General features: G+C 39.8%; 1 protein-coding gene across 2 annotated transcripts in view; it reads left to right on the forward strand.

The window, feature by feature from the left end:
- The first annotated feature begins 3,633 nt into the window (after positions 1-3,633).
- Positions 3,634-27,717, forward strand: part of LOC111596412 (tachykinin-like peptides receptor 99D) — a 29,472-nt gene continuing 5,388 nt past the window's right edge. For both annotated transcript variants that reach the window (XM_023310623.2, XM_023310624.2), the window contains exons 1-6: positions 3,634-3,717; positions 17,517-17,796; positions 21,630-21,862; positions 25,376-25,550; positions 26,574-26,703; positions 26,772-26,860. In XM_023310623.2, the coding sequence (XP_023166391.2) occupies positions 17,636-17,796; positions 21,630-21,862; positions 25,376-25,550; positions 26,574-26,703; positions 26,772-26,860 (788 nt within the window). In that variant the 5' untranslated portion in view covers positions 3,634-3,717; positions 17,517-17,635. The remainder of the gene's footprint in view (positions 3,718-17,516; positions 17,797-21,629; positions 21,863-25,375; positions 25,551-26,573; positions 26,704-26,771; positions 26,861-27,717) is intronic.

Genomic DNA, 27,717 nt, shown 5'->3' on the forward strand with positions numbered 1-27,717 from the left:
GCATGTTGGTTAGATAGAGTTAGCTCCTCTCTAAGCATATGCCAAGCTAGTGTGTAGACCAGCCTCGCTGTGGGGGCATATGAATAGAAATTTTCAAAAGTGAAACAATCTTACTATGGCTACACTAGTTAATAGTCTACATATCAAATTGCATGTTTCTATCTTCAGTAGTCTTCGAGCTATGTACAAAGAATCAAAACTCAAAATCGAATTTTGTCGATGTTAGATTGACAAATGTGCTGTTATCGATAACAAATAATTATTAGGTCTTTCAATCTATGATATATATATAGATGTATACATTTCGAGCTATTCCTGACTCATTTTCTTCATTATCATTTTGTGATCCCACTCGTATGTGTTGGTATAGAGTCTGGTATTTCAAAAGTGAAATATTCTTAGTAAGCCTACGATACACAAGAGGCTACATACCAATTTTCATATACCTATCTCCAATAGTTTTCCAGTTATGTGCAAAAAATGAACTCCAAATTGAAATATCGATAGACAGACTGTCAGACATAGCTTAGTTAATGAACTCATTAGGCAATCATGCGTCACAAATATATTTCCCTGCTAACCGTTACGTGCATACCCAAGATAACAATATACCCCTTGCTGTTCGCGTATGTCTCGAGGGCATCTAAAATAAAACGGAAACAACAGATTATTATGAAAGTTGTTATTAATTTGATTAAATCTGGGGTAATGAAACGCGTTGGCATTGAATTTAATTGTAAACATATTCTATATTAAATTACTGCCGAATTTCGCTGAATTTCACTGAATTTCACTAAATTTCGGACTAAGTACTTTATTTATGAGTGCTGAGAGGAGCGCAACAGGATATCCTGTTCCAAATTAAATTTTTATTATTTTATGATTTACGTAAGTCTCTATGAAAGGCCATCAGGCACAGAAGCCAGGCCAAGCGACAAGCCTGCCCATCAATCAAAAACATGTTGAGCTGTCCCTGTCACGTCACACCCTGTCGCTATTTAGCACCCAAAAAGGAAAAAACAAAGGCGAATTGCCGTGCTCCAGTGGGGAGTGCACGACTAAGATACCTCACTGAGGTCTGCTTAAAGCTGTTGCTTAGACTTACATACTCTAGTTAGTCTTACATTCTATGAGACTAGTCTGATTGAACTTGGCTTCTAGTTGTTTGATCTTAATGAAAATTTCCCAGCGTAATTCTGACATTCGGGCGTTTGCGTATACCAAAGCTCAAGTCTCTAGTATATGAAATGCGCTTTGAATTTTAATTATTTGAGAAATGGGCGCGGTATACCAAATCTGAAACACTTCTACTCTGTCTATTCCTTAGCGTAAGCTACAAAGTACATTTAAAGTCTCTAGTTATTGTGGTCTTCAATTTATGCTTAAAGAACTAAATTTAAATATCGATATTTATCGATATTGAGCAAATGGAATGAGTTATCCATAAAAGTGATGAATGTGTGCTAAGCTAATACTATACTTATAATAGATAATAATAATATTTATAGATAAACAGACGGAGGAGCTTATCAACTGAGATAAATTAGCTAATCGATATATTATATATTATATATATACATATATATCAATATTTAATAAATTTTTTATCTGCTTTCGCCTAGAACCAATACACCTTGCAATGCCATATTTAATGAGCTCAGGGTATAAAAATGCTTAAAATTTTCCAAACAGATTATCATTAAGGACACTGATAAATGGAGTGGGTGGTGGGAGGGGGCAGGTTCAGGGCTGAGGGGTGGAGCAGTGCGAAGGCCAGTGCCATTACTGTTGATTAAATATGGGTCATCAGCGCAGCGCTGCAGAGCATCTGCCAGCAAGTAGCTAGGGGCAAGCTGCTAGCTTGACATTGCGCATACGCCACGTGCGCTGCATGAGATTTTGCACTTAAGTTGCAACTCGCAAAAAGTGCATATTGGGGCAGGTGATGTGGCGTGACCAAATGATTGATGATTGATGTATTGATGGATTGGACACTGTCAATGCGTCGACGAATTTGTCTTCTCAGCAGCCCAATCAGTGCCAGCCACGCGGCTGCAATGCGTTTTTCATCTCAGCCAGCACATTAAAAGCGCCTCAGGCAAGGCCACACACATCCAGTTCGAACTACTCGACGATTTCTGATTAGAACTCTGAATGTTTTCTTTATACTCTCTACTTGCTCGAAGGCTGGGTATATTGGTTCAACTGTGCACATATATCGCTGTTCATTGGGACCTATGGGATATTATAAATGGTACATAATACATTTGGTATATGATGTATGGTACACTTGAGAATGGTACATTTGCAAAATGTTATCAATGGTACATTGTATTAATGATGCTCTATAAAAGGTACACTTTTTAGTGCGATGTGTTTACGATGGTACATTTCGAATAGTAAATGCTTAGGTACGTTAAATACATGGCAACTTATGAATGGTACATGGAATGGTATACAATATATATGAATATTGAGGCACAATTTGTATATAGTAAATGCTGCGTATATATGGTGTGCATACATATAGATACATTGTCTTGTTTTAGGGTACATTTAATAGCCAGGAAACTTAAGGTACTTTATGAATTATTATTATTTAGATCCCTATTTGAGAGACTGTGAGAAGAAGTAACTAAAGGCGCACGCAAATTGAAGAACGAATAATTGTTAAGGCCTCGCCGAGCTGAATACAGGGTAGCTACACATCTTGAAGCGAAAAGTATTCTGTTTTTTTTTGTATTCTCATATGCTTTAATGTTGCTTACCTAAGGCATTTTTGGCTGTAGCCGCGCATCTGCAGCTGCCTTTTGCCAATGACACAAGACATTTGGTGCCGCCAGCAAAAGCAACAAACTCTTACACACGCGAACATAGAGATAGTTACACACACACATGCATATACAGCAAGCAGAAGCGCCGCATGTGGTTAGCAATTTGAATTTGCCTTTTGCTGCTTTTCACACGTGCTGGCGTGCTCTGTTTACGAATGTGCGTATGAAAACAGAGAGAGCGCAAAAAGCGTGCAGAGCTGAGCAAAGCGCAGACGCAGGCCAAAAAGTAGTAGGCAATGTGCGTGCAGCACGGCAACACTGTTCAAGTGTAACGGCATTCATTTGCATTTGGCATTACATATATGCAGTTCTTTTTAGTACTATTTATAGGCAAAATGAATTAGTATGTTGCGTTAGCGTGCTGGGCGGTAAGAAAGGGAAATTTCACTAAGTCTTTTGTTGGACAATTATTTGCCATAAAATTCCCAACAGCAGCAGCAGTAGCAGCAGCAGCAACAAGCGACAGCAAATAGTTAGCAACAAGCTGTCTCTGCCGCTGCCTCTGCTCGCCGTTCGCTGCTTGCTGCGCTGCTTCGTCTGCCTTGGCAGCATACCGAGCGCTGGCACTGTACGAGCATTGGGGCAGCGTTGGCGTTCGCAGTTTCATGGAAAACTCGCGCGCGAACAGTTCGAAAAGTCGGTAGACGCGTCTTATGGGAAAATGTACTTGACCAAGGAAAATGCCGGCGGCAACATTTCTCGAAACGTAATTCCATTTTTCAAATATTAAAAAAACAAACCTAAATTAAACATTTAAATAGTGTGTGAAAATTTGTTTATTTAATTTCTGGCTATAAAAATTACCAAAAAATCCCAAAAAAATAAGCAAAATAACCAAATTTATAAATAAAAAATGTGTTTAGCTTTCAAAGCAAGTTTTACGGTAAGTAAACGGAAAACCCGAGAAGAAAAACGAAAATTCATCACACAAAAAAATTAAACAAATTGGAAAAGAAAACTAAAAATATTTTTGTTTTTTTGCTGCGCAAATATTTTTATAGTAAATTTGAGGCAACCTGTACAGTGAAGCCTTCAGCAAGCTTTGCTAAACACTTCACAGAATTTGTTATTTGAGCAGCTTAAATTACACAAATAAAACTGACAATTCAAATGCAAAATTTAAATGAAAACGTAAAAAATATTCCAGCTCTCGACCCGACAGGAAGTGCCTAATAATGCATCCATAATCCACTCAAATTACTAGATAAATAATAACTGAGTTATTCAAAGATACAAAAAAATGTTGCAAAAGTTCAGCTCAGTGGAATTTTCACAGTTTCAGTTTTAGTTTCAGTTTCAATTTTCAGATTCTCAATCTGGTGTTCTCTTGCTCTTCCACTCGATTTGCCTTCCAATCGAGTGTAAAATCACCTGAAGCGAGCATCGAATATTAGATACGCCCCATCGCATCCTTGGATTCCTGTGGCTTCCCTTAATTGAGTGCAATTAGAAGAGAAATCAAGTGAGAAAATCGTCATTGAATTCTTTAACTTTTCAATTGACGAGCTCAAGTATTGATGAAGCCTGATAGGGGGAGCGAAAAGTGGGTATATTGGTTGAATTATACTCGTTCACGTTATCAAAAGACAGCATAGTTGCTATGTCACACTCAATCGAAGATTGAGTATTGAAACCGAAGAGTATTTCGAATTGACAGACTGAAAAGTGGGCATTTTGCATCGCTATGCTCGTTCGAGATGTAAAAGGAGAGTATTCGTTCTATGATGATCGTTTATTTTGAGCAGGAAAAGTATATAGGTATTGTGTTAAGAGTGAAAATCTGCATTGATTAACAGTTATTATACTACACTTGCGCCCATTGAGTATGCTAAGAGTATATTCATTTTACAATACTCGCTCAAAAAGAGAGCATATTTGTGTCCATTTGCTCGTTCACTGAGAGCGAAGAGATTTTGAAGGTTTTATTCCATTTCAGTGAAATGTCAAAACTGAGCATATTCATTTTCTGATACTCGCTCGAGCTGTGCCAGCGGAGTATATTGATTGTGTTGCTTTATCTATGTGGAATTCGAACTCCGATGACTCATATCTATCTCTAGATAGATATGCCCTCTATCGCTAAAGTGTTTCTCCGTTTCTGTTGCCACGCCCACTGGCCGCATGTGCATATTGAGTTTAGCTAAGCGCAGCTTTTTATTAGCCCTAATTGATGTGTAAATTCCGCGTTGGAAATAGTTTTCATTGGCGATAATTGCTCTATAATCATAGAGCTTGCCAAAAAGCTTACTGAAAGCGAAAAATAATGTAAAGCGGGCATAGCTGACTGCCTGTGTGCCACGCCCATAGATGTAGGCGTAGAATTCCATTTATAGATCTGACTGTGAAGGAGTCGAACTTGTATTCAAAGTTTTAATCATGGAGCTGGGCAATGTCGATTACAGTTGCCGTTAGCTGCTAAAGAGGCGAGTGCAGAGCAAGGCGGAGGTGCTAGAAAGCCAATATACTCACTTAACCATTTGTGAACAAATCTATGAAAATAGTGAAATTTGTTTCAAGTGAATTCAAATCAGTTTGAAATTTCAGGCAAATTGAACTCAAAATTAAAGTGTTTCTGTGAGTGGGTGTGTGTAGGTGTGTATGTGTGTGTGTGTGTGTGTGAGTCTTTTTCTATATATTTGAATTCTTGGTTTCGCGGAACGTTGAGGCAAAGCAATGGCATTGTCAATGGCAATGGCAATGGCAATGCCTTGCGCTACTTTCGCTAAGCCTTCTTAGCTCGTCAGCTGGAAGAGCTTCATCATAATTACAGTTGAAAAGGCGCCGCTGGAGCTTTAGGCTTGTTGCCTCACATCTGCTCGTTCCGATGCATAGACCCATTGCCTGTGCCAGTTGTTGGCGCTTCCAGCAGCTTTGGCAGCAGATGGAAGTTTCCCAAGGACAATTTCATATATATCGATATGCCACGCCCCTTTGAACACCTCATATAGTCCAAGTGTTTAACTGTGCTTAGAGTCAACTGGGAGCTGTCTACAAAAGTTGCCCCTAAAATAAGGGAAGCCGTGGAGAGTGCTTGCAGCTTACCACGTTCCCAAAGGCATTGATCTATATAGTGTATAGGCCAAGTCGGCTGTTATCTATATGCAGTATATCATATATGAAGTAGATATTATATGAAGTAAGTATTCCAAATTTCAAGTCTCCAACTGCAATTGCAGCGCAAAGGAAGTTATTCAAGGTGTGAGCGCTGGGCGCAGCTCGATCTCTGCTTTCCATGTCCCATGTCCTGTGTGTGTGCGTGTGTGTTTGTGTGTGTTTATTCTAGCTGACTTTTAGTGGCAACAAATCTCGTAAAACAATCAGAGAACAAGCCAGCAGCAGTCGCTCGTCTGCGCTCTAAATATTTAATGTGCTAAATGAGGGCCGTTTGCTTTGATTCCTTTTTGCAGAGGCAACTGAGCCAGTGGAACCACTGCGCACCACAAAACCACACACAGCCGAGCCACTAAACCACTCAACCGTGAACTATGGCTTCATTTAGGCAAAGCAGGCGGAGGGACCAATAGGCCAAACAAGCAGCAAGCCAACCAGGCAACCAGCCAGCGGACGAACCTAATGTGCATTGCAGTGGGGTCTGACCGACTGCTTGATACGCGCGCCTAGTACAAGCACAGCGTGATTGAGCTAAGATATATTTGTGTAGCTCTAGAGGAGTTCTATAACTGGGCCAGAGCCAGGCCTCTATCTAAGGGCGTGAGCATATAATCTGTGGGAGAGGTCGAAGGTGATTCCAGCTCTAAGCACGGCCTATCGTCAGCCATAAATAACTGAACAACAATATACCCGCTTTACCCTAGCCGCGAGCGGGCATCAAAACCACGAGCAGCTGAGCGCAAACGGAAATGCTTTCAACACGAATTGCTTTTTGGGCACCTAGTCGTGTGTCCATTGGTTGAATTTAATGCCTATGCCTCGGCCACTGGCTCGGCCACAGCCACGAAATACTTTCAGCAGATATTCAGTCAGCGGAAAGGTCCTTAAACGAATTAGAATGAATGCCGTATCGTGTGCTCGTATTTTCTGCTGCTGTCATGCATCAAAACATTTAATTAAATTGAAACTGAAACAGAAGCAGAAACTGAAGCAGCAGCTCAAGCCGAACCAGAAGCTTGAGCGACCCAAAAGGCAGGCAGAGCCGCACGAGTGGAGCCCGCTCCGTATGCATTTCAATGAAACCCTAAACAACTCTCTAAATCATGTGCATATATTTCAACGAATCCAGCTAGCTGCTCTTTTCATTATGCCCAGCAGCAGTTGGCGCTGTTCGAGTGGGGTATATCAGCTGTACATTTCTATTTGGTATCGATAACAAATCGATTTTAAGACTTGCTCTCTTTAACATAACTTGACAACTGAAAACGCTTAACTAACTTCCCCTATTTGATTGCATATCATCATTTATCTTTTAATTTGTCGCCTGTTCTCTTAATTGTAATATCGATAAAAATCGATTTTGGCATATGGCTTATTAAGCATAATTTGAGGTAGTACAAATTCAGACATTTATTCCTTCTTTCCTCACCATTGTCTATTATGTATCTATCTAATCCTCTTCTAGTTTTTTTCTATTATCGATAAGAATCGATACCAAATTCTTTGTTAGGCATAATTAAAGTCTTATGCATATTTAGAGCCTTCTTCCTGCTTTCCTCATCAGTGTTTATCATTCTTCTTTTGTCTTTATCATTTGTTGATCAATAGTTTTGCTCTTTATTTAAATATCGATAAAAATCGACTTAGAGCTTGGTTTGTTTAGCATTGCGCCATCTACCTTCTCATGAGTTGCCCGTTGTTTGCACAACATTTCTTTATCAATATGTTTTGTTTCTAGTTATTATAAGTTATCGATAAAAACCGATAATAAACATTTTTATTATTGATTTGAATATAAGTTCTTTTTCTTACTTCAACCTTACTCTTTATTTGCTTAACATTTCTTTTTTTTTCTATGAATGTCTTCTCTTTCCTTTAGATAATATCGATAAAAATCGATTTAGGTAATAGTTTTCTTAGCATAATTCAAAGGTAATTCCAATTTGGGCAAGTTTCAATCACGAGGTATCTGCCCATCTGGCATTGACAGCGAGAGCTCAGTTATTCGCTTTATTATTGAGTTTTCAAGTTTTGAAATGCCCGGATAGCAGCTCAGCAGCTCAGAAGCCGTTCATTGGCCCCCACTCCATTGACTTCTTATACGCCGCCGCCCACGCACCAGCTGCGGGCAGGCAGCCCGTGATGCGATGGTGACAAGTGCCTGGCGGGTGCTCGTTGCTTGCACTTGTTACTTGAGATCTGCGTCTGGATTGGCTTTGTGCCTCAATTTACACATAATTGCAATAAATTGATTCCGCTGGGCTTGGCCAAAGGCACGAGACCCGCTCCAGGCAAACTGGCGAAATATTTATTGCGTCCCACACACACAGAGGCACAAAGACCGCAGCTTCTTGAATATAATGTAATGCTATCGGCTACCCAGTTTACCCATAAATATCTATTGGCTTCTTCATAAACTCAAAGGCGATAAGATAACGCATGGAATAAAGCTTAACGAGAGCCTTTCTCTCTTCTTTATGCATAACATACATATGCAGAGGCAGTTTATTTGCTCCGTACAACGGGTCGTATGCGTGCTTTCACAATATTTATTTCGCTTAACTTTCCTGGTTATAGTTTCTGTGCCACAAGAGCTGTCAGCGGCAATTAAATAGAGTTTGGCAAATGAAGAGCGATGAGTGTGGGAGTTGGAGTTGGATTTGTCATTAGAAATCAATTGGGACTGGAATACCCTTAGTTGGGGAGCCCATGTTAAGCTGAATTCCCTAGAGATATTTTCAAGGGGAGTTGTTTGATATGGTAATTGAATTGCCACACATTCACTAGGTATAAACATTAGGATAATCGTGGGTGTATCCCAACAAAATTACTCAGAAACACAAAAGGCTCAATGCAAACGAAATCGAAACCCGAAATCTGATTTCATTCATGTGGCAAACCGAATTGAGGGGAAAACCACTCAATTTTCAATTTCCTTTGAGGTTTGTTTCCGGGAAAAATGGAAATAGAAAGAGTGAGAGAGAGCAAGAGAGGCAGAGAGCAAGGAAGAAACTAGCTTGAAGAGAGCACAAAGAGCAGGCAAAGATAAAGAATGTGATCGAAAATAAGGAAATCGAAATGTGTCTATGGAAATAGAGAGAGAGAGAGAGAGAGAGAGAGAGAGAGAGAGAGAGAGAGAGAGAGAGAGAGAGAGAGAGAGAGAGAGAGAGAGGGAAAGAGAGAGGGAAAGAGAGACAAGAAAGGAAAAGTGAGTGAAACTGAGACAGAGGGAGGTAAAGTGGAGGAGAGAAGGATATAGAGAACGAATGACAGAAAGATAGAGGAAGAGGGAGAGGGAAATAAAGGCAAAGCGAGAGAGAGAGAGAGAGAAAGAAAGGGAGATTGATGTATAGACAGAGAGAGAGAGAGGGGGAGAGAGATAGAGAGAGATAGAGAGAGAGAGAGAGAGAGAGAAATAAAGACAGATATAGAGAGAGTGCTAAAAACTGCGATAAAAATGAGATACCTAAAGAGAGTGAGATTGAGAGAGTGGGATGTAGAGAAAGAAGGACAAGGAGAAAGAAAAGAGAGAAAAACATAGATAAAAAGAGAAAGACAGAGAGAGAGAGTGAGAGAGAGAATATATGAGAAACAGAGAGGGAAAGAGAGACAGAGAAAGAAGTGAAAGAGACTGAGATAAAAAGATAGATATGGAAAAGTAGATACAGAGTGAGAGGAGAGAAAAGGGAATGAGATACAAATAAAGAGATAGAGACAGAGATAGAGAGCAGACGTGACTGGATTTTCTTAGCAGAGCGAGAGAGAGAGAGAGAAAGAGAGAGAGAGAGACACAGAAGAGGATTGAGTGACTCAGACTAAAAGATATTGATAGATAGAAAGAAGTCTGAGAGAGAGAGAGAGGGGCAGGGTAGCCCCGGCTATGTGAATCATCACCTCTTCATGATTTGAGCACTTTCAGACATCAGTGTAATCCCCTTTTTAACGTGTTCAACAACGAGGCGAAGAGACTATAATTGACAGCTCGAAAACTTGCATAGTTCGACTTTTAGAGCAGCTTAGATTGAATCGCATTTAAAGCTAATCCTCTCTAGTTGTTAAGCTGGAACTTTGTTGGCCTGCCCCGAGGCGAGGCACCTCAACTTCTGGGCAACTTCGGATTGACTTAACCGTTTGGGGCAAGAATTTCGGGCAACATTTCGTGGCAGCTGTGTCGGGTGAGCTCGACGTCTGCTGCGCGAGCTATTTCTATATTTAGTCGCTAAATCGCTGTCTAATCGCGTCTCGGCACATGCGTTAAGTAGTCCTTGATTGCCTATGCTGGGCGCGTACGCTCGATGCTTTAATTTCAAATATTTTAATACACACGCAAACAAATTAAAATCGCATAAACAATTTATCTCGCCCACGCAGCCAGCGCGAATCATAACAGAAACACATTGCTGCTCGTTTTCAATGCCCGCTCGCCAAGTGGCCAGAGCGAGTATATTCGCTTGAGCACTGAAGCAGCTGCAATTGACCAAGCTGAATCGAAAGGAAATTGCCAGCCAGTTGATGTTGCTCGCTTGGGCTACTTAAGGCGAGCATATTGGCTTTCTGCATAGTTAGTTGAGATCATCATTGCCAATAAGTGAAAAGCGACTTTTAATACCCGCTCTGCATGGAAACTACGAGTATATTGGCGTCTTGCATAGCTGAAAGGTTTCCAGATAGCTTTATTGCAACTATAAACAAGCATATAATTTATGGGAGCAGAGCAGAAAGATATTGCCAACAACTTTTGATGCCCGCTCAGCCTGGGAAAACGGGTATATTGGCTTCTTGCGTACCTGAAACGTTGTAGCTGTACTTGAGCGAGCAAATAATTGTTAAGTTCAGATCAGAAGTAGAGTGTCAACGACTTCTGATGCTCGCTCATTAAGCGAAGACGTGTATATTAGTTAAGCGAGTGCTGCAATTTCTGTTCCTTTTCTACACACATTCACACTAACGGCAGTTTGGCCAAGAAACCTCTTATCAATTAAGTTTTGAGCGAGTATTCGGCAGTCGTTGACGCGCAACTTACTAACCTTTTTCATGCCATTTTGTTGCCACAAACATTTATTTAACCGTACACATTTACATATATAGATATATATAGATGCATATATATATTTACATTTATCTGGAGTCTGTGCGTGTTTGTCTGCTTTGCTGGCCATTTTTATTTATATTGGCATTTGCGGCTATTGTTAAAATCTTTTTGGCTTGGCTTTTTGTTAGGTGCGAAAGCAGGCAAATAAACGTAAATAAATACTTTGGCCTGAGCTCACGGAGCTCATTAAAAAATCATTTTGATGAATTTTATGCGAATAATTTCTGTCTTCCTCTCACTCTTTCTCCTCTCGCTTCCTGCGCAGTTGAGGCAAGGCATTTGGCCAATTTGGCATTAAAATTAATTTTATTTAAATATGTTGCACATGCTTTCCGTTTTTTATGTGTGTGCGTGTGTATGTGTGGCAAATTAAAAAACATGCTTAGGCCTTGGCAATTACAATTTCAAGTTCATTTTATATGCCACTGTGTGCTAAATGCCTAAACAAAAGCCGCATCCAAAATTAAAAGCAAAAGTGTTTTGCTCTGCTCCTTCTGCTCCTCTTTCGCCTCTCTCTCCCTCTCTCGCTCTCTGCTGTTCAAGTTAAAGCAGCTGACCATGCCCACAAATGTGGGCGCTGCACATTTTTACATTAAATTGTTTTAGAACTTTGCCCAAGGCACGGGGTGGGTAGCACACACAGACAGAGAATGAGCGCAGCGGAGAAGGAGAGAGGCAGAGTGGGTGTGGGAGCGAGAAAGCGAAACCAAACGCGAAGAGAGAGAGCAAAGGCGGACAGCCAGCAAGAGCCTAAAAAGTAAACCAGCATAGCGCAGAGTTATTGACATACAAACACATGTAAGCACATGCACACACAAACACACACGCAAAGCTAACATCGTAGACACAGCTACACACACACAGACAGTCGTCGCCTTGCTAACATCATAGGCACAGTTAGACAGCTACAATGGCGCAACTCTCTTATATTATTATTATTCCTTTATTCTTCATATACCCTAACCCCATGTAGAGTGGTTCACAAAAAGGTATATTCGTGGCAATAGACAGAAGGCATAAAAAAGCAACATTGCTTTTTATTACTACTGTAATAATATTATTTCTATATTATTTTCAATTTGACATAATTTTAGCAAAGCTTGAGCCTAAAGAAAGGTCAGCGATAAATTCAGTTAATGTCCAAATAGACAAAAGTTTTTAGTACATACATAATCTGCCCGCATAGAGCCAAACAACGACTTTAAACAACAGAATAGAGCGACCAAAAATGTTGAAATAGAGCATTACTGACTGCATAATGCTCGCTTAAGTTTAAATTAGGTATACATCAAGTAAGCTATATACAATGATATGGCAGAAGAAAACGTTTATTATTAAGATCTAGTTTTTAAAGTATAAAACTAGCTTCATTTTTTCACCTAAGTTGTATTATCTCATGATTTGTAATTCATATACAACAATATATATGACTCTAGCAAACAAATGGACTCTTTTGATATTTGCTGAGCGAGCATCAAGTGTTAGGAACGTGACAGCTTCGCCATTTTTCAAGTGCGGCCAGCAGAAATAAAATGAAATTCAATTTTTGTGCGGCAATTGCTGAAAAGTGGAAGAAGCAGAAAGAGAGAAAATAATGTTAGCCGCAACATCAGTCAAACAGGGCGTGGACAGTGGGCGGCTAAAGTTATGACTCGCCTGCACTTTTCTTCAATACTCTAGCACGCTGCGCAAAGCGAGCATATTGGTTTTGTGTACATTCTGAAAGGCTGTTGAATTGCCCTCTTTTGAAGCTAGAGTTTTGAAATTTCTCTTTGCTCTTGGTGTTAAGATGATTTGTATATGATGAAAATGAAAATTGTATCTGAACGAGTATTATGCAGTCAGTTGCACTCGATTGCAATTGTTTGACCTTTTTTTTGTTGCCCATTTCGACAAATATTTTTTGCGCAAATATTTTGAGTCTATTTCGCGAGTTATTTCCTCTTAGCTCGACTCTGGCAACACTCTGGAACCCCATCTATCTCCCTCTATCTCTTACCCTATTGTATCTGCCCTCTCTTTCTATGTCTCCCCTACAATTGAGGCAATGCAGTTCCGGGCTGTCCGACTGCCTGCCAATTATAGCCAACATTCTTTTGAAGTTTGTTTACATTTCATTAAGACTGCGCCGCAACTGCAGCCACGCCCACCTTTAACAACTGGCCACGCCCCGCCCGCGCCGCCTTACAGCTGCTCTGTCAACAGCATATAAAATATTGCCATATGTTCCGTATAGACACAGATCCGATTCCCGTTGTTGCTGTGAGCGCCGTCAACTCGTTGGCTAATTGATTTTTGCATAGTTCCCACAAACAGTATTTGGCCCGGCAAACGTCATTCCGTTAATTGATGGACTCCCCATGGATGACGTTGACAAAATGGCCGAGCAGAGGGCATATTGGGTGTTGCGGAAATGTAAATAACGTGTGGAAGCGGAAGAGACTGAGCTCATAAAGTCTATTACGGATCACATAAGCAAAGTCTGTCTATGGGTAAATCTCTGCCCGCCTCTCTGTTCGTCTCTGTTTCTCGGGAACTACAATAGCTAGAAACTTTGAACTTTGAATATTTATATATTACTTAAGATAATTATATTTTTTCAATAACTCATTGCATTGCCTGATATCGATAAATATCGATATTGTTTTTTGGTTTTTTCAATATAACTTGAAGATTATTGAAGCTAGAGATATAAAATTTCGTATGTATGATTTAGTTCTATATATAAAATTTTTTTTAAAATTAGATTTGATATATCACTTTTTATTTACTGCATAATTGAAAAACAGTAGCGTATTTCAAATAGTAGCAACTTGAGCTTTAGTATGCTCATACATTTCGATGTCATAAATACACTCCAAAAATTTCATTACGATCATACACCTAGAAGCCAAGTTCCATGAGGCTAATAGTCATAGTATGGGTTCTGCGGTCTAGAGGCTGCAGAAAGTGCACAGTAGATGGCGCATGTGTGTTTGTGTATGCATACAAGGAGCTTAAAACAAGATTTAGGCTTAGGCAAGTTTCTAGGGCGTCTCCTAGTCAGGCACTGCCGACTAGAAGGCTTTTAACTTATTTCACAATTGAAAGAAAGAAAATTGTAGTTGGAAAATTCTGTTTGACATGTTAGAGGCAGAGTTAAAAGCTGCGCGCTTAATTTGTCGAATTTTTATTGACTGCTGCAGCATTCTTTCGTGGCAAGTGGCATGTGGCATGTGGCAGATGGCAAGTGGCATGTGGCAAGTGTGGCAAGGGCCAGCAATTGTCTCAATCTGTCAGAGCCAGCCTCAAACTGTTTTTCTTTTAGTTATCAGAGAAAACAAGTTCAGCTGTAATTCGAGATTTGGGTTTGGGGCCACAAGAAGAGAAGTGAAAAGCAATTTGCCTTACGCGTTGTCACAAACACACAAAGGAGCAGAAGAAGAAGAAGATGACGAAGAAGTAGCGGCTGGAGTGGGTGAAAATAAATAAATAGCTACAGGTGAGTTAATCTAGCTCTGGGGACACGTTGAAAGAACGTTTTCGGAGAATTGAATTAGTTTCGTTTTTTGTTTCAATCTGAGAGACCTCTCGCTGTTACCGCTATATATATATATTTGTATATATGTATATATGTATTTATTTATTTTTATATTGTGTCACAAACAAATTGAAAATTTTTATATTTAATGGCAACAAAGAAACAGGTGTAGTACATACAGGTGTATATATGGCAGAAATAAAGTTCTTAAATAGAAATTCAAGCATTATTTAGGGAAAAAGCTGAAATGTCTGATATGATGTATATCTATATATATCAATATAGCTGTATCTATATATCTATATATCTATTTATCTATATATCTATGTATCTATATATCTATATATCTATATATCTATATATTTATATATCTATATATCTATATATCTATATATCTATATATCTATATATCTATATATCTATATATCTATATATCTATATATCTATATAACTATATATCTGTATATTTATGTATCTATATATCTATATATCTATGTATCTATATAACTATATATCTATTTATCTATGTATCTATGTATCTATATATATATCTATATATATATGTTGTCTATATGCATTTAATTGACATCTGATATAGATAAAGAAATTTTTATTATATGTGCCATATCATATATCTACATCCGTTCCACTAGTTAGCCTGCTAAGCAGCATAACATCTGCTTGTTTGGATCATTTGCATGTACGAGAGTTGTTTGAAAATTATCCGGATAAAAATAAAGATAAATTGCTATCTGTATATATACATGATCAGTTTCAATTATTAAGTCGACTTAGGCCTCCAGCTGTTTGTCCAAGTCTTTACTCTCTATGATAGAGATATCAGAGTAGATGATAAAGATACTTCCAAGGTATATGAAGACTGTCTCTCTGTCTGTTGTCTCTTAGTAGGGTTGACTCGATTCTAACTTGCTTAGATTATGTCTGTGCATGATGAACAGCTGCGGCGATCTAGTCAATGTATGTGTATCTAGAAGTTTGCCTGCTTACGTATGTGATAAGAGCTCTACAATTATACATCTCTTGCTATTGATCAATTGAGAACATATCGATAACCTATCGACAAGGTAATCAATGTATGTTTTATAATTTTACAATTCTTGCTATCGATAACTCAGTCGATAATCTATCGACTAATGTTCTATAAATTTACAATTGTCGTCATCGATAGCTTATCGATAACTGATCCATAAATCAATCAATGCATGACTATCTAACGATCGTATATTGAATAGCCAAAACTGTTAAGGCATATGCGAGGGTAGTTTCTAACGTTATCAACTTCAGCCTGATGAAAAATAATTTTTCAATAATATTAATATTTTAGCTGGAAATCAAATTTCACTTCGATCTATAGATAAGCTTCTCAGACCCACTGTGCCGTGGGCATACCAAAGTCAGCTGCTCGCTCAATCGATCTTCATTCTTTAGTCACTTCTCTAATGCCAGTCAGGTTGCTATTAGAAGTGGTTTGCTCTGATAAGAAATGTACTTGATTTGATTAGATATCGTTGAACTGCTGAAATGTTTTGTGTGTTTAGTTTAGACAAACGTTTGCCATGAAAGAAACTCGATTTAAATAAAGTTCAAGTAAATTCTGTACATGAGCAGAAAAATAAATAATGAGCCACTGGATGAGCCCAGCTTTACAATGGGGCCCTAATTAAGTTTCCATTCACCTGGTCTGCTCTGGTCTGGGCTCTGCTCTGCTCACAACTTTTAATTGCCTTTGATGTGCGAAAGTTTTGTGTTAATTTAAAAGTTGCTGCGTTCAATGCAAATTGGTTTCGTTTTGCCTATTAAAGCAGGGCCCCGCCCACATGCGATGCGCGCCTTAAAGTCCTCTGGCATTCAATGTCAAACGGACCGCAAAAACCGCAAATGAGGCAAAAACCTTCGGCAAACACAAATCACAATCAATTTGAAAACCTTTGACAGGAGTCCAAAACCAAAAAAACTCGCCAATTTTTTAGAACTGACAAACTTTTTGGCCCAGCAACTGGCGATAAGCAAACAGAAGATATCGACCAAAAATATTAAGGAAAACACAAATCAAATCAAAGGAGTCTTGGGGTGTGCACGACCACGTCATACTCGTTCAAGCTCGAAAGTTTATAGTTTTGGAGTTAGTTAGTTCAATACGCAAGGGTAATGTGAGAAACCAATATACCTCTTTTGCAGCGCGAAGAACTATAATGTAACTTAAAGACTCTCTTTTTCACTCTATTTTTCCTTTCTCACACTCGAATATACTTTCTTCTTCCAAGAGCGCGCATTGTGAAACCAATATACTCGCTTTTCACATCATGAAAATGCAGTTAGTCAATTGAAAAGCTTCGCAATTAGCTTAATAATTCGATATAATAAACAACTCGAACGAGTATTACTTAACTTATATGCCCACTTTTCAGTCTGTCAATTCGAAATACTCTTCGGTTTCAATATTCAATCTTTGATTGAGTGTCATATAGCGAATATGCTGTCTTTTGATAACGTGAACGAGTATAATGCAACCAATATACCCACTCTTCGCTCCCCCTATCAGGCTTCATCAATACTTGAGCTCGTCAATTGAAAAGTTAAAGAATTCAATGACGATTTTCTCACTTGATTTCTCTTCTAATTGCACTCAATTAAGGGAAGCCACAGGAATCCAAGGATGCGGTGGGGCGTATCTAATATTCGATGCTCGCTTCAGACGATTTTACACTCGATTGGCACTCAAATCGAGTGGAAGAGCAAGACAAGAGAAATTTGAAAATTCTGCGACAGAGAAATTAACACGCTGCACAGCTGACTTAGCTTTTGATATATGTATGAGGGAACGAGACTGGGAGACTCTTGACATAAGGAATATGCTCGCCTTCGCTGCCTGAGCGAGCAACACAGATAAGCCCGAAACTCGGAAATTAGTTAAATGTATTATTCTTTGCTCTTGCAGGCATCGCAGCGCACATAAATGGAATCCAAATAAGAGGCATCCCAGAAAGGGACACGCAACATTAGTGAACGCAAACAAAGGCCAAAGGACAACAGCCACGACAACAACAAATAGACGAAATGGACAACAATGAGGAGCTGATGGACAGCAGCTACACTTGGAGCAATTGGAGCACTTATGCTCCAGCTCTGCTCTACACTGCGCTGAATAGCGTCCTGTTGGAGGGCAATCAGACGCCATCATCGAAGCAACTCGATCTGAGCAACAATCTGAGCAGAATGTAAGTGTCTAGTCGGGTATGCACGACTAGCAGATGCCCTGTCTTGTGCAGAAACACTGCTGCTGTGTCTTGCTTCTGACATACATAGAAAGGCGTGAATAGACACACACACACATTTATACACACACAATCACGCACTTATTCTATGGGCAGTGCTCTACGCTATGTGAAATAGCCTGATGTAACTTGGGCTCTGGTAGTGCGATCTTAATGAAATTTTTAGAGCATAATTGTAGCATTCAGTTGTATGAGCATACCAAAGCTCAAGTCTCTGCTAGTTGGAATTTTTGAATTACTTTCAATTATTATGACTTTTAAGATGGGCATCTAAAATTTCAGTTAGGCACAATGTATGAATTTATTACATAAGCTCACATACCAAATTTGATTTCAGTAGCTTGAAAGCTCTCAAAGTTATGCTACAAAAACTATTTCGATAAATCGATATTTATCGATATCTCGAAAATGAAGTGTGTCATCGCAAATACAGTAATAAGCAACACACTGTATTCTAAATGTGAAGTATCTCACTGTTGTAGTTGACGAAGAGATAGTTAGTCTCTAGTTAGACTCAGCTTAACCCACTGATCAGGAATAAATATCGATTTTAAGGCTCACATATCTTCATAGCAGTGCCAATATGCCCTGTTTGTCTGTAGTGTGCATAGCGCAATGTCTAATTATGATACAAATTGAATTAATGCCGAGCACACGCACAACATTCGACTCCAAATGAGGAGCGGACACGGTTCGAACTCATGCCCTAGATTTTGCTAGCGAATTTGAGCTTCAGTTCGGCTTTCGCCTTCCTTGGCTTTGTCTGTGTGTGTGTGCGTCGCCAACCATGCATATCTAATGATGCCTCATTGCGGCATCCATTCAGCGGTTCACTCACTCACCCACTCACCCACTCACACTCAGTCAATCAATCATTCAGTCAGTCAGTCAGTCAGTCAGTCATTCAGTCATTCACTCACTCGAGCATTTCCAGCTTTGGCTTTTTATTTCCGTTTCAAATACATTTCATTGATGGGCAAACATATACAAATACATCTGTATACATATATATAAAATACATTTCACATCTATCAATGTGTGCGTGCCCCGTCTCCTTCTCCGTCTTCTTCTTCTTCTGCTTTATGTGCCCTGTCGCACACTTAGAGCATTCCCAGTGGTAAGAAGGTCATATGTTTTACCATCAAGTAGATTTCATTTTCAATTTTTTGCAACCAGTTAAAGTATTGCTCTGGGCCGCTCAACTACGAAGGTGGGCAGCTCGAACCACTATGGTGGGCGTGGTGAGGCACTTCTTTAACCTTTTTAGAGCCTCGCATGTGTGGTATTGTTAAAGTAAATCATTTATATTCATTTGCCTTGGTTTATGGCTAAGCAATTGCCTTGGGCCTGCTAAGTTTGAGCCACAAGCATTCTTAGCCTCACTAACTGTACCTATGTACCTGATAACTGTACCTATGTGACTAATATATTGCATAACTATTTCTACTCATTTGATTTTTCAGCCACTAAAGTGGACAAAGAACTCTTTGCTTTACCTTCTCCATTATTCATCTGTCGAATACTCATTTTATTTTAGCCGTACCTTAAGGATTGCTCTTTGAGTTCTATTCAACCAACTCTCATTCATTCACCTCAAATCTGATATAGTTAGAGCTACTGCGAAGTGTGAAGCACTCTTGCATAAGACCGAAGACAATAATCTTTAATCTATGCTATAACAACTAAGACAATCATCATCATATCTTAGTTTACAGTTATACTTATATCATATTCAATTTATATGAATGAATTTCTGTTTGCTGCTGGGTATTTCAAAGTCGTGCATTCCTCTCATGCGACACTTTATATATTTTTTAACGACGATGACGACGACAGACGGCTTACTGCAGCACAAAATTTGTTGATTCCCCCAAGACACACTCACACACACACACACTCATGCACACTCATACACACACATACACTCACACTCGCATGCACAGGGAGCTGAATATGATAGTCCTTTATGGAGTATTACTTCCAAATAATTGCTGCGTTTGACGTACCTCAAGCATGTTCACAGCGTAGTCCATGGACAACTCAACTGGGTTCAATGACAGACTTTAAGTATAAAATGTATCTTTGGCAACTGCTTTTAGCTTCTTCCTCTTCCTCTTCTTCTCTTTCGTCTTCAATGTTTTCCTACTTTAGAAAAGTTTATTTTTTGTTTGGCTTTTCCAGCGCGTTGGCAGGCTTAATGCAAAATAAAGATGCAAAAACAAGCGAAATTAAAACAAGAAAAAAGATTTCAGGAATGTTTCGCATTTTCATTTCGTGTACGCATAAAATTGGCTTAAAATGTTCCCATAAACTTGCAAAAATATGTCTAAAATCTTGAGTGAAAGAATGCTGAAGAGGTGGAAGAGCGAGAGAGAGAGAGAGAGGGAGGTAGAGGAAGAGGGAGAGACAGGTTTCAAAAAAAGGGATATAAAGACAACTAAGCAATATCAAGAAAACTCCTCACTCCACAATGGAGCTCCATGTATTGCTATATATATCTCACAATTCCAATCCAAGTTCTTTCAAATACAAGGTATAGTTTAGTGCAGCACTCCCCCATGCAGCATGCAACATGCTCACTTGACATTTTCCTGTGCCTGCGGCTGCTGCTTCAAAATTGTTTTCTTTATAATTTCTTTACTTTTGATCAAGTTTTATTTTGTTTTTCTTTTTCTGGGTTACCCATAAAAATCGATAATCCTCTTTGCAACAGGCCAATAAACAAGTCAGTGGCTGGGGCGAGGGCGGTCACAGAGTATGCGGCGCATAGAAATTTGAATAGTCCAACGATGATGAAAAATTTTTTTAATTCTCTTGATACGACGAGCGAACGGACTAATGACTGGCGACAGCAGATGGCTACTGACTGGGCGCAGTCACGCCCACTTTCGCTTCAAATGTCATCAGAGGGAGAGGGGAGAGGGGAGGGGGCAGGGAGTGAGCTCACATATTAAATTACATGTACGCGTGGGGCTGCTAACGAGCCGAGTTTAACATGGGGCCCGATTTACGGACGTTGACAGCCCGTTGATGGCCCTGCAACAGCCTGCGAGGCCTCTTAAAACAAAACCACTAAATCTATGTGTCTATGTGTCCCTGTGTGTGTGTATCCGTGTGTGTGTGCCGCCTATTTAAACACTTCGAAACACACGCATACGCCCACACACGCTCTAAATAAACAATCAGAAAAGCAGAATATTAACAAATAAGAATTAGCCAAGCGATCTCAACTGACTGCTTAATACTCGCCCAAAGCCGTTTCGAGTAGATCAACAGCTATTGCTGCAAATCTGAATAGTTTCTATATAGATCCAATGATTATGAGAAAATACTGATCCATTTAAATATTCTAGCCTCAAACTGTCGTTTCTGTAATCCCCCCATTTTTCACGCCTCCCAAATTGCATAGCCTAAACTTCTCAATAGCATAAAACCCATATACTCACACTTTTCACTTCCAGTGAGCGAGTATAAAGAGATGGCGACGAGTGGGAGTCGTAAACCAGTCTGAACCTGAGCTTTTATGAATAACAACAAACCGACAAGGATTTGTTAACGCACGCACAATTACATACGCCTAATATCCTGCCAACAGGCACACACACACGCACACCCACATAGACATAGAAGCGTCAAGGGAGCGACCCACTTGGCACTCGCTACGTCTCCGGCTTGGCACACACATAATCTTCATGTCACTAATTCAACATTGTTTCTAACACAACTCTACTTCCTCCCCTCTCTCTCACTTTCTCTTCCCTCTGTCTCTTCCGCAGTGTACCTACAAGTATAACGGGCCTTCCTGTCAGCGATGCTTTGGACATGCTTATCGATGAGGACGGCGCTGCGCCAGTTGCCTCGTTCGCCTTCGTAATGCCCTGGTGGCGTCAGGTGCTCTGGAGCATACTCTTTGGCGGCATGGTCATTGTGGCAACTGGCGGCAATTTGATTGTTGTCTGGATTGTGCTGACCACCAAGCGTATGCGCACCGTTACAAACTACTTTATAGGTGAGTCTACGGGCCGTACGCGCTATCAGGTATGCATCACGCATACGCCATGTCGAACCCAAACAAGAGCTTCAACTATCTTGCTTTTCCTTTTTTGGCCGTAATTGAATGAGCTCTCAATTTAAGCCGAAAATTCGTGGCGCGTGCCAATGCACAGTTAATTCAATTATTTGCTTTATAAACTTCGCGCTGCACTTGCGGCACTGCAGCAAAATGTTTTAATGTGGCTTCCGAGGGCTTCAAAGGGCTGCATCAGTTTTTTCTTCTTATTTTTGTCCTGTCATATTCAATTTATTTTAAATTCATGCTCAAGTTCTTTCGACTTTTTGAAATGTATTTTTAGCGCCAATTAAAAGTCGGAAAAATATGAAGTGAAAAGTCATTCATCATATTCATAACGGCTGAATGATTGATTGACTGCATGATAGCAAATGAATGCACAGTTATATCTGCTTTATAATAGTATTTAATATTTAGTAAATTATTTAATTATATTTATTATTTAGCCTTGCTTGCAGCAATTGCTCCGTGTGCCTCATTTTATTTGAATCTTAATTACATTTTAAAGAACACTTCAAACCTAAGGTTACGCACTTGAAGTGTTTCGCCTACCACGCTCTCTCCCTCTCTCTCTCTCGCTCTCACTCGTACTTGTCTATTAATAATGATATTACTGACATTGCTCTTTCATTTTGAGTGGCTCTAAATGAAAGATTGCAGACTTCGCTGTCTCTCTCTGTCATGCATATGCATGCAAGCCGAGCTGTTTATATTATATGCAAAAAGTCGGTATGTTTTGCATGTCTGTCTGTCCCACTGGCATTGCCGAAACCATTAAAAACAAAGCGCATAAAAATGCAGGCAACCCCCGACCAACAACAACAAGCAGCAAACAATGACAACAACAAGAACTACGACTAACCCTGGCCAGATGCTGTCAGTTGACTGCCTTCCGACTATTGTCATACACACACATCCATACTTACATACTTACACATACACAGTGCACAAGCAAAAGCCCGCCGGCCTCATGCATGCACAACTTGACAATAAAAAGAAAAATGCAAACGCATTCAAATGTTGACTTCTAAATACCCTTGCACGCACATAAATGAAGTGGGTTGCATGTAAAACATAGTGCAAATGTTGTAAAACCGAATCTTCATTTGTGCTTTTCTTTTTTTAACAGCACGTCCTCCTTGCCTATAAAGAGGAATCGAAATAGAATTAGAAATACTCTTAATTGCGCGAGTCAATTAACTGTGGTGTCCTTGTATGCAATATTTTAACATACAGCGTATTTGCTGCATGCACAATCCCTTCTTCAACAGCTGCTAGGCTTTGCTCTCCTTCATTCGTTTGATCGTTGCTCTTATACGCACACTACATACAATACAGAGCGAGACAGCAGTATTGGTGCAGCCAATGTAAGTAAGCTGTCTTGCTCTCGCTAGGCGACTTCACGCCTTCAACTAATGCACTGTAAGGCAAATATAACGGTAAAACAATGACTTGACAAAAACAGAGCCAAGTAAAGAGAAATAGCATGAAATAGAATGAAATAACCACAAATGCAATGTAGTTGAGTGATATATGTATATAAATGGCCGATTTCATATCATGTTTTATCAGCTGTGCTTTATGCTCGTTCAAAAGTGTATCAAAAGGCAAACTAGTTGCATTGTCAGCCATAAGAACGTCTCTCACTTCCTCTTTCTCTCTCTCTTTCTCCTACCCGTTTTTCTCAACTGACCTAGCTTGAAAGTTGACTTACTAGCAAAATGTCTTCGGAACGGATGTTACCCCCTTTCACCCCCAGGGCATGGGCATCCAGCCAAGCCAGCTGTTATCTCTGAGCGCAATGATTATTATTATGTAAACGAAATGCCTTGAGGTCTCAGATGGCTTTGGCAGCTATTACAAAATTTGCATTTCTAAATAGACATTTCGCCGTTATTATTAGTTTAGCAAACTTCTGCTGCTTCTGAACAAATAAATTCCCAGTCACGCAACCTTTGCTGATAAGATGCCAGGTCTGTCTATGATTTGCAGTATCTTTTTCATACGCTTCGCCTGCCCGTGTTCATTCGGCATTGTTATTATGTCTTGATTAATTAAAACGATGCGCAATCGATATCAAAAAACATGGTCCAGGACAGCCTCTGCGTCGCCATCTTGAGTCGAGCGTGTGCCACATCGTTAGCCAAATTCGACACGTTTGTAGGCGTGACAAGAACTATACGGTAAAACAATGTCCATTGTTATTGTTATTGTTGGTTCGGGTGTTGCTTTTTATGCTTATTTCTGACACTGCTTATCTACATAGATAATGAAAAGTAAACAATGGCAACAGAAACATGCCAAAATAATTTTTATCTTTTTCTTTTTACCTTTTTCATACTCGCTTACCAAGTGAAAAGAAAGTATATTAGTTTCGTATCATCTGTAGATTGGTCCATTCCAATTGTAGTTAATAGGGGTAAACTGAATTTTTTTCTATATAAGATTAACTAGTTTTAATTGGCCTACTCTTTAGATGGACCTCTTCAGATAAGCCTACAAAACACATATGTTTAAATGACCGTAAACGAGTATTGTGTAGTCGACTGCGCCTCATTGTAATGATCCTACTTGTTATGTTTTCTGTCTGTGTGGGAGAGAGAGGGAGTGGAGGACGGTCTCCCATTGGAGAGCGACTGTGGTTATAGCCCACGCTGTTGTTAGTGATTCATTGGCATGTAAATCGTTAGACACTCACAAACCGAAATACAATAACAAATGTGCCAAGTAATAAATGTTGGCCGACACACGTACACAGAGGCAGACACAGTCAGACACACACACACACACGCACAGACAGCGAGGCAGACAAATGGCCGTTGTTCCATTTGCAGCCTCCATTTAATTATGCGCTGCCTGATCCCATCTTCCCCCCAAAGTCGATTGCACTGGCTTTCACACTAATTATAAATGTACAACGCATAAACAAACAAAAAATGGGTTACTTAAATTAGCTGGGCTCTTTCTCTGTTACCTTCTTATGCTCTTGCGCAAAGGGTACTTTAGTTAGCAACTTCAGTATGTAACGTCTACTGAAAGATCTTGTCATTGTCATTGTCATTGTCATTGTCATTGTCATTGTCATTGTCATTGTCATTGTCATTGTCATTGTCATTGTCATTGTCATTGTCATTGTCATTGTCATTGTCATTGTCATTGTCATTGTCATTGTCATTGTCATTGTCATTGTCATTGTCATTGTCATTGTCATTGTCATTGTCATTGTCATTGTCATTGTCATTGTCATTGTCATTGTCATTGTCATCATTAAATCTATAAGAGTGTTAACTATTCAGCAGTTGCCTCGGCTGTTCAGTCCCATGTTTACCTTGAGATATTTTTTCTGGCCATTCTTTATTTGCCATTTGGATTTTGGTTTGTTGGCTTTGTCACCTGATATTGTTGTTGAACGCACTTTTTGTGGACTTCTTGTCTGTTTGCTTGTGCTTGCAGTGAACCTCTCCATAGCCGATGCGATGGTCTCCAGTCTGAACGTGACCTTCAACTATTACTATATGCTGGACAGCGATTGGATATTTGGGGAGTTCTACTGCAAGGTATCGCAGTTCATTGCAATGCTCAGCATCTGTGCCTCGGTCTTCACTCTAATGGCCATATCAATCGACAGGTAAGTGAGGCATCATACCATGTATGTACATACATACCTTTGCACATATCTATGTACACAGCACATAATCAACAGCTTGAAAATGTGTTTGGCTTGTTTTGGACGCCGAACCCTTATCAATCTTGACTCTGTGAACCCATGGCAAAATCCTGCTCAATTTAATATTAGATATGAAAATCTGCAGCCCTCTCAGCGTACACAGATACTTACATACATATACATATCTTGTCTTCGACATGTTCAGCCGATGGGGTTACGACCGTGTAACTTGTCGCTTGTTCAATTTGGGTTAACCAAAGCGATGCCATCATTCATCCCCGATTAGCGTGCGGCACGTTTAAAGCAGAAACGAATTTCCCAACCTTAAACTCTTTGCGTAGCTCATCAAATTTCTGACAAGCACCTGTCATCCATTGACGCAATCAAATGCAATCAATTTATTGCGATATTCCCAAAAATGTACAAATAGAACAGTCATAGAACAGTCATTTATTTCTCATTTAATTTTATGGGTAAACAAATTTGTGATTTAAATATATAAAAAGGTATGAAAGGCAAATGCGGGGGGTCAAATAATCACCAGATGTGGAAACTACATCTCATTAGGGGGCTAACCTGACGATTTTAATTTGCAAAGTTAATTGAAGTTTTCGGCTTTGAGGGATAATAGAGATTTCTCGATACGAGCAAAATATTCGAATAGCAGATACACTACACATTCCATTAGAGCATTGGCATTCGCATTATCATTAGCATTGTCATTAGCTAAGCCATTCCTATACTTCCATTTACTGGTTCGAGCGCCATCTTTCACCCCATTGACTAGCATCTCACCTCACGTCGGTCTTAATTCCATTTGGATTTACTCTTTGGCCGTGTTTTCTGATATGAACTGTCAGAAGAGTGTCCATAGTTTCAGGCACAGCACGATAATGCGATGTTCGCTAAGTGTACTCGCACACCTAGACATAATCGGCTTACGGCCCACTTAGATTTGATTATTAATGGGCGTCGCCCTTGCAGGTATGTGGCAATTATGAAGCCGTTGCAGCCGCGGATGAGCAAACGTCGCAATTTGGCCATCGCAGCTATCATTTGGCTCTCCTCGACGCTCATCTCCTGTCCCATGCTGCTGTTCTTCAAAACGGAGGAGGTATACACAGCAACTCACCTTCACTCACTTTTAATATTAATGAATCCACTTTATTAAATGCTGCACAGGTGCCGGTGACCATGGAGAACAAGACACGCATCGTTTGCTTCTCAGAGTGGCCCGATGGACAAACGAATCACTCCAAACAGGAGCACATGTAAGTCAATGAGTGCCTCTGTGTGTGGGTGTGGGTGTGTGTGTGAGTGTGAGTGAGTGTGAGTGTGCAGAAGCAAACGAGCGCATTTTGTTACATGGGAAACGTCAGGAGCTATAAATCGACAAATTTGCGATGCGCACTGCAGCGGACAAAATCTGTGCTATCAGATTATAATGGATGAAATGCGCAGCTCGGCATGGCTCGAAATTTGCAGCCAAGCAATAAAAACCGTCACGCACAGCAAATAAAAAAAGTGCGGCAGTAGCCGACTGCCAAATACCCAACAAGTTGCAACAATCTGAAGAATCACGTATTAAAAGAGAGCGAGAAAGACGGAGGGATGATGAGGGAGAGAGAGAGGGAGCGAAGGAAATATTGCTAGAGGGAGAAAAAGCTTGTGGCAGAGAGTGAGGGAGAGAGAGAGATAGAGTGAGAAAGGGAGCTACCAGAAAGAGTCCAGTAACGAGACTAACAAAGCAAGTTAAGGAAAACTCACATTTATAATTCTGAACGATGTCTCTCAGCGATTTGAGTAAGCTTATAATGAGAAATTCTCTAGAGGAATACTAAAGAGTCTGAAACATTCAAGGTTTAAGCTTAAGAGCTTAAAGTATAGCAGCAGAGAGACGTATAAACAAACGGATAAGTCAACAAGCTTCCATGCAGCCATCAGTTGCACGCTCTTCCTCAGCCTGTCGGATAAATATGCTCAGAAAATAATAATATACCCTTTGTTTGGATTCTCATTTGGTATAGGAGCATCAGCCCTGGGGCTACGCTCATAAAAGACATGCAACTCTTTACAGTCGTTTGGCATGGTATATGTGACAAATTTGAAAGCAAATATGGGCAATCAA

Source organism: Drosophila hydei, unplaced genomic scaffold, assembly GCF_003285905.1.
Source record: "Drosophila hydei strain 15085-1641.00,03,60 unplaced genomic scaffold, DhydRS2 tig00008144-arrow-arrow-pilon, whole genome shotgun sequence".
Taxonomy (NCBI): domain Eukaryota; kingdom Metazoa; phylum Arthropoda; class Insecta; order Diptera; family Drosophilidae; genus Drosophila; species Drosophila hydei.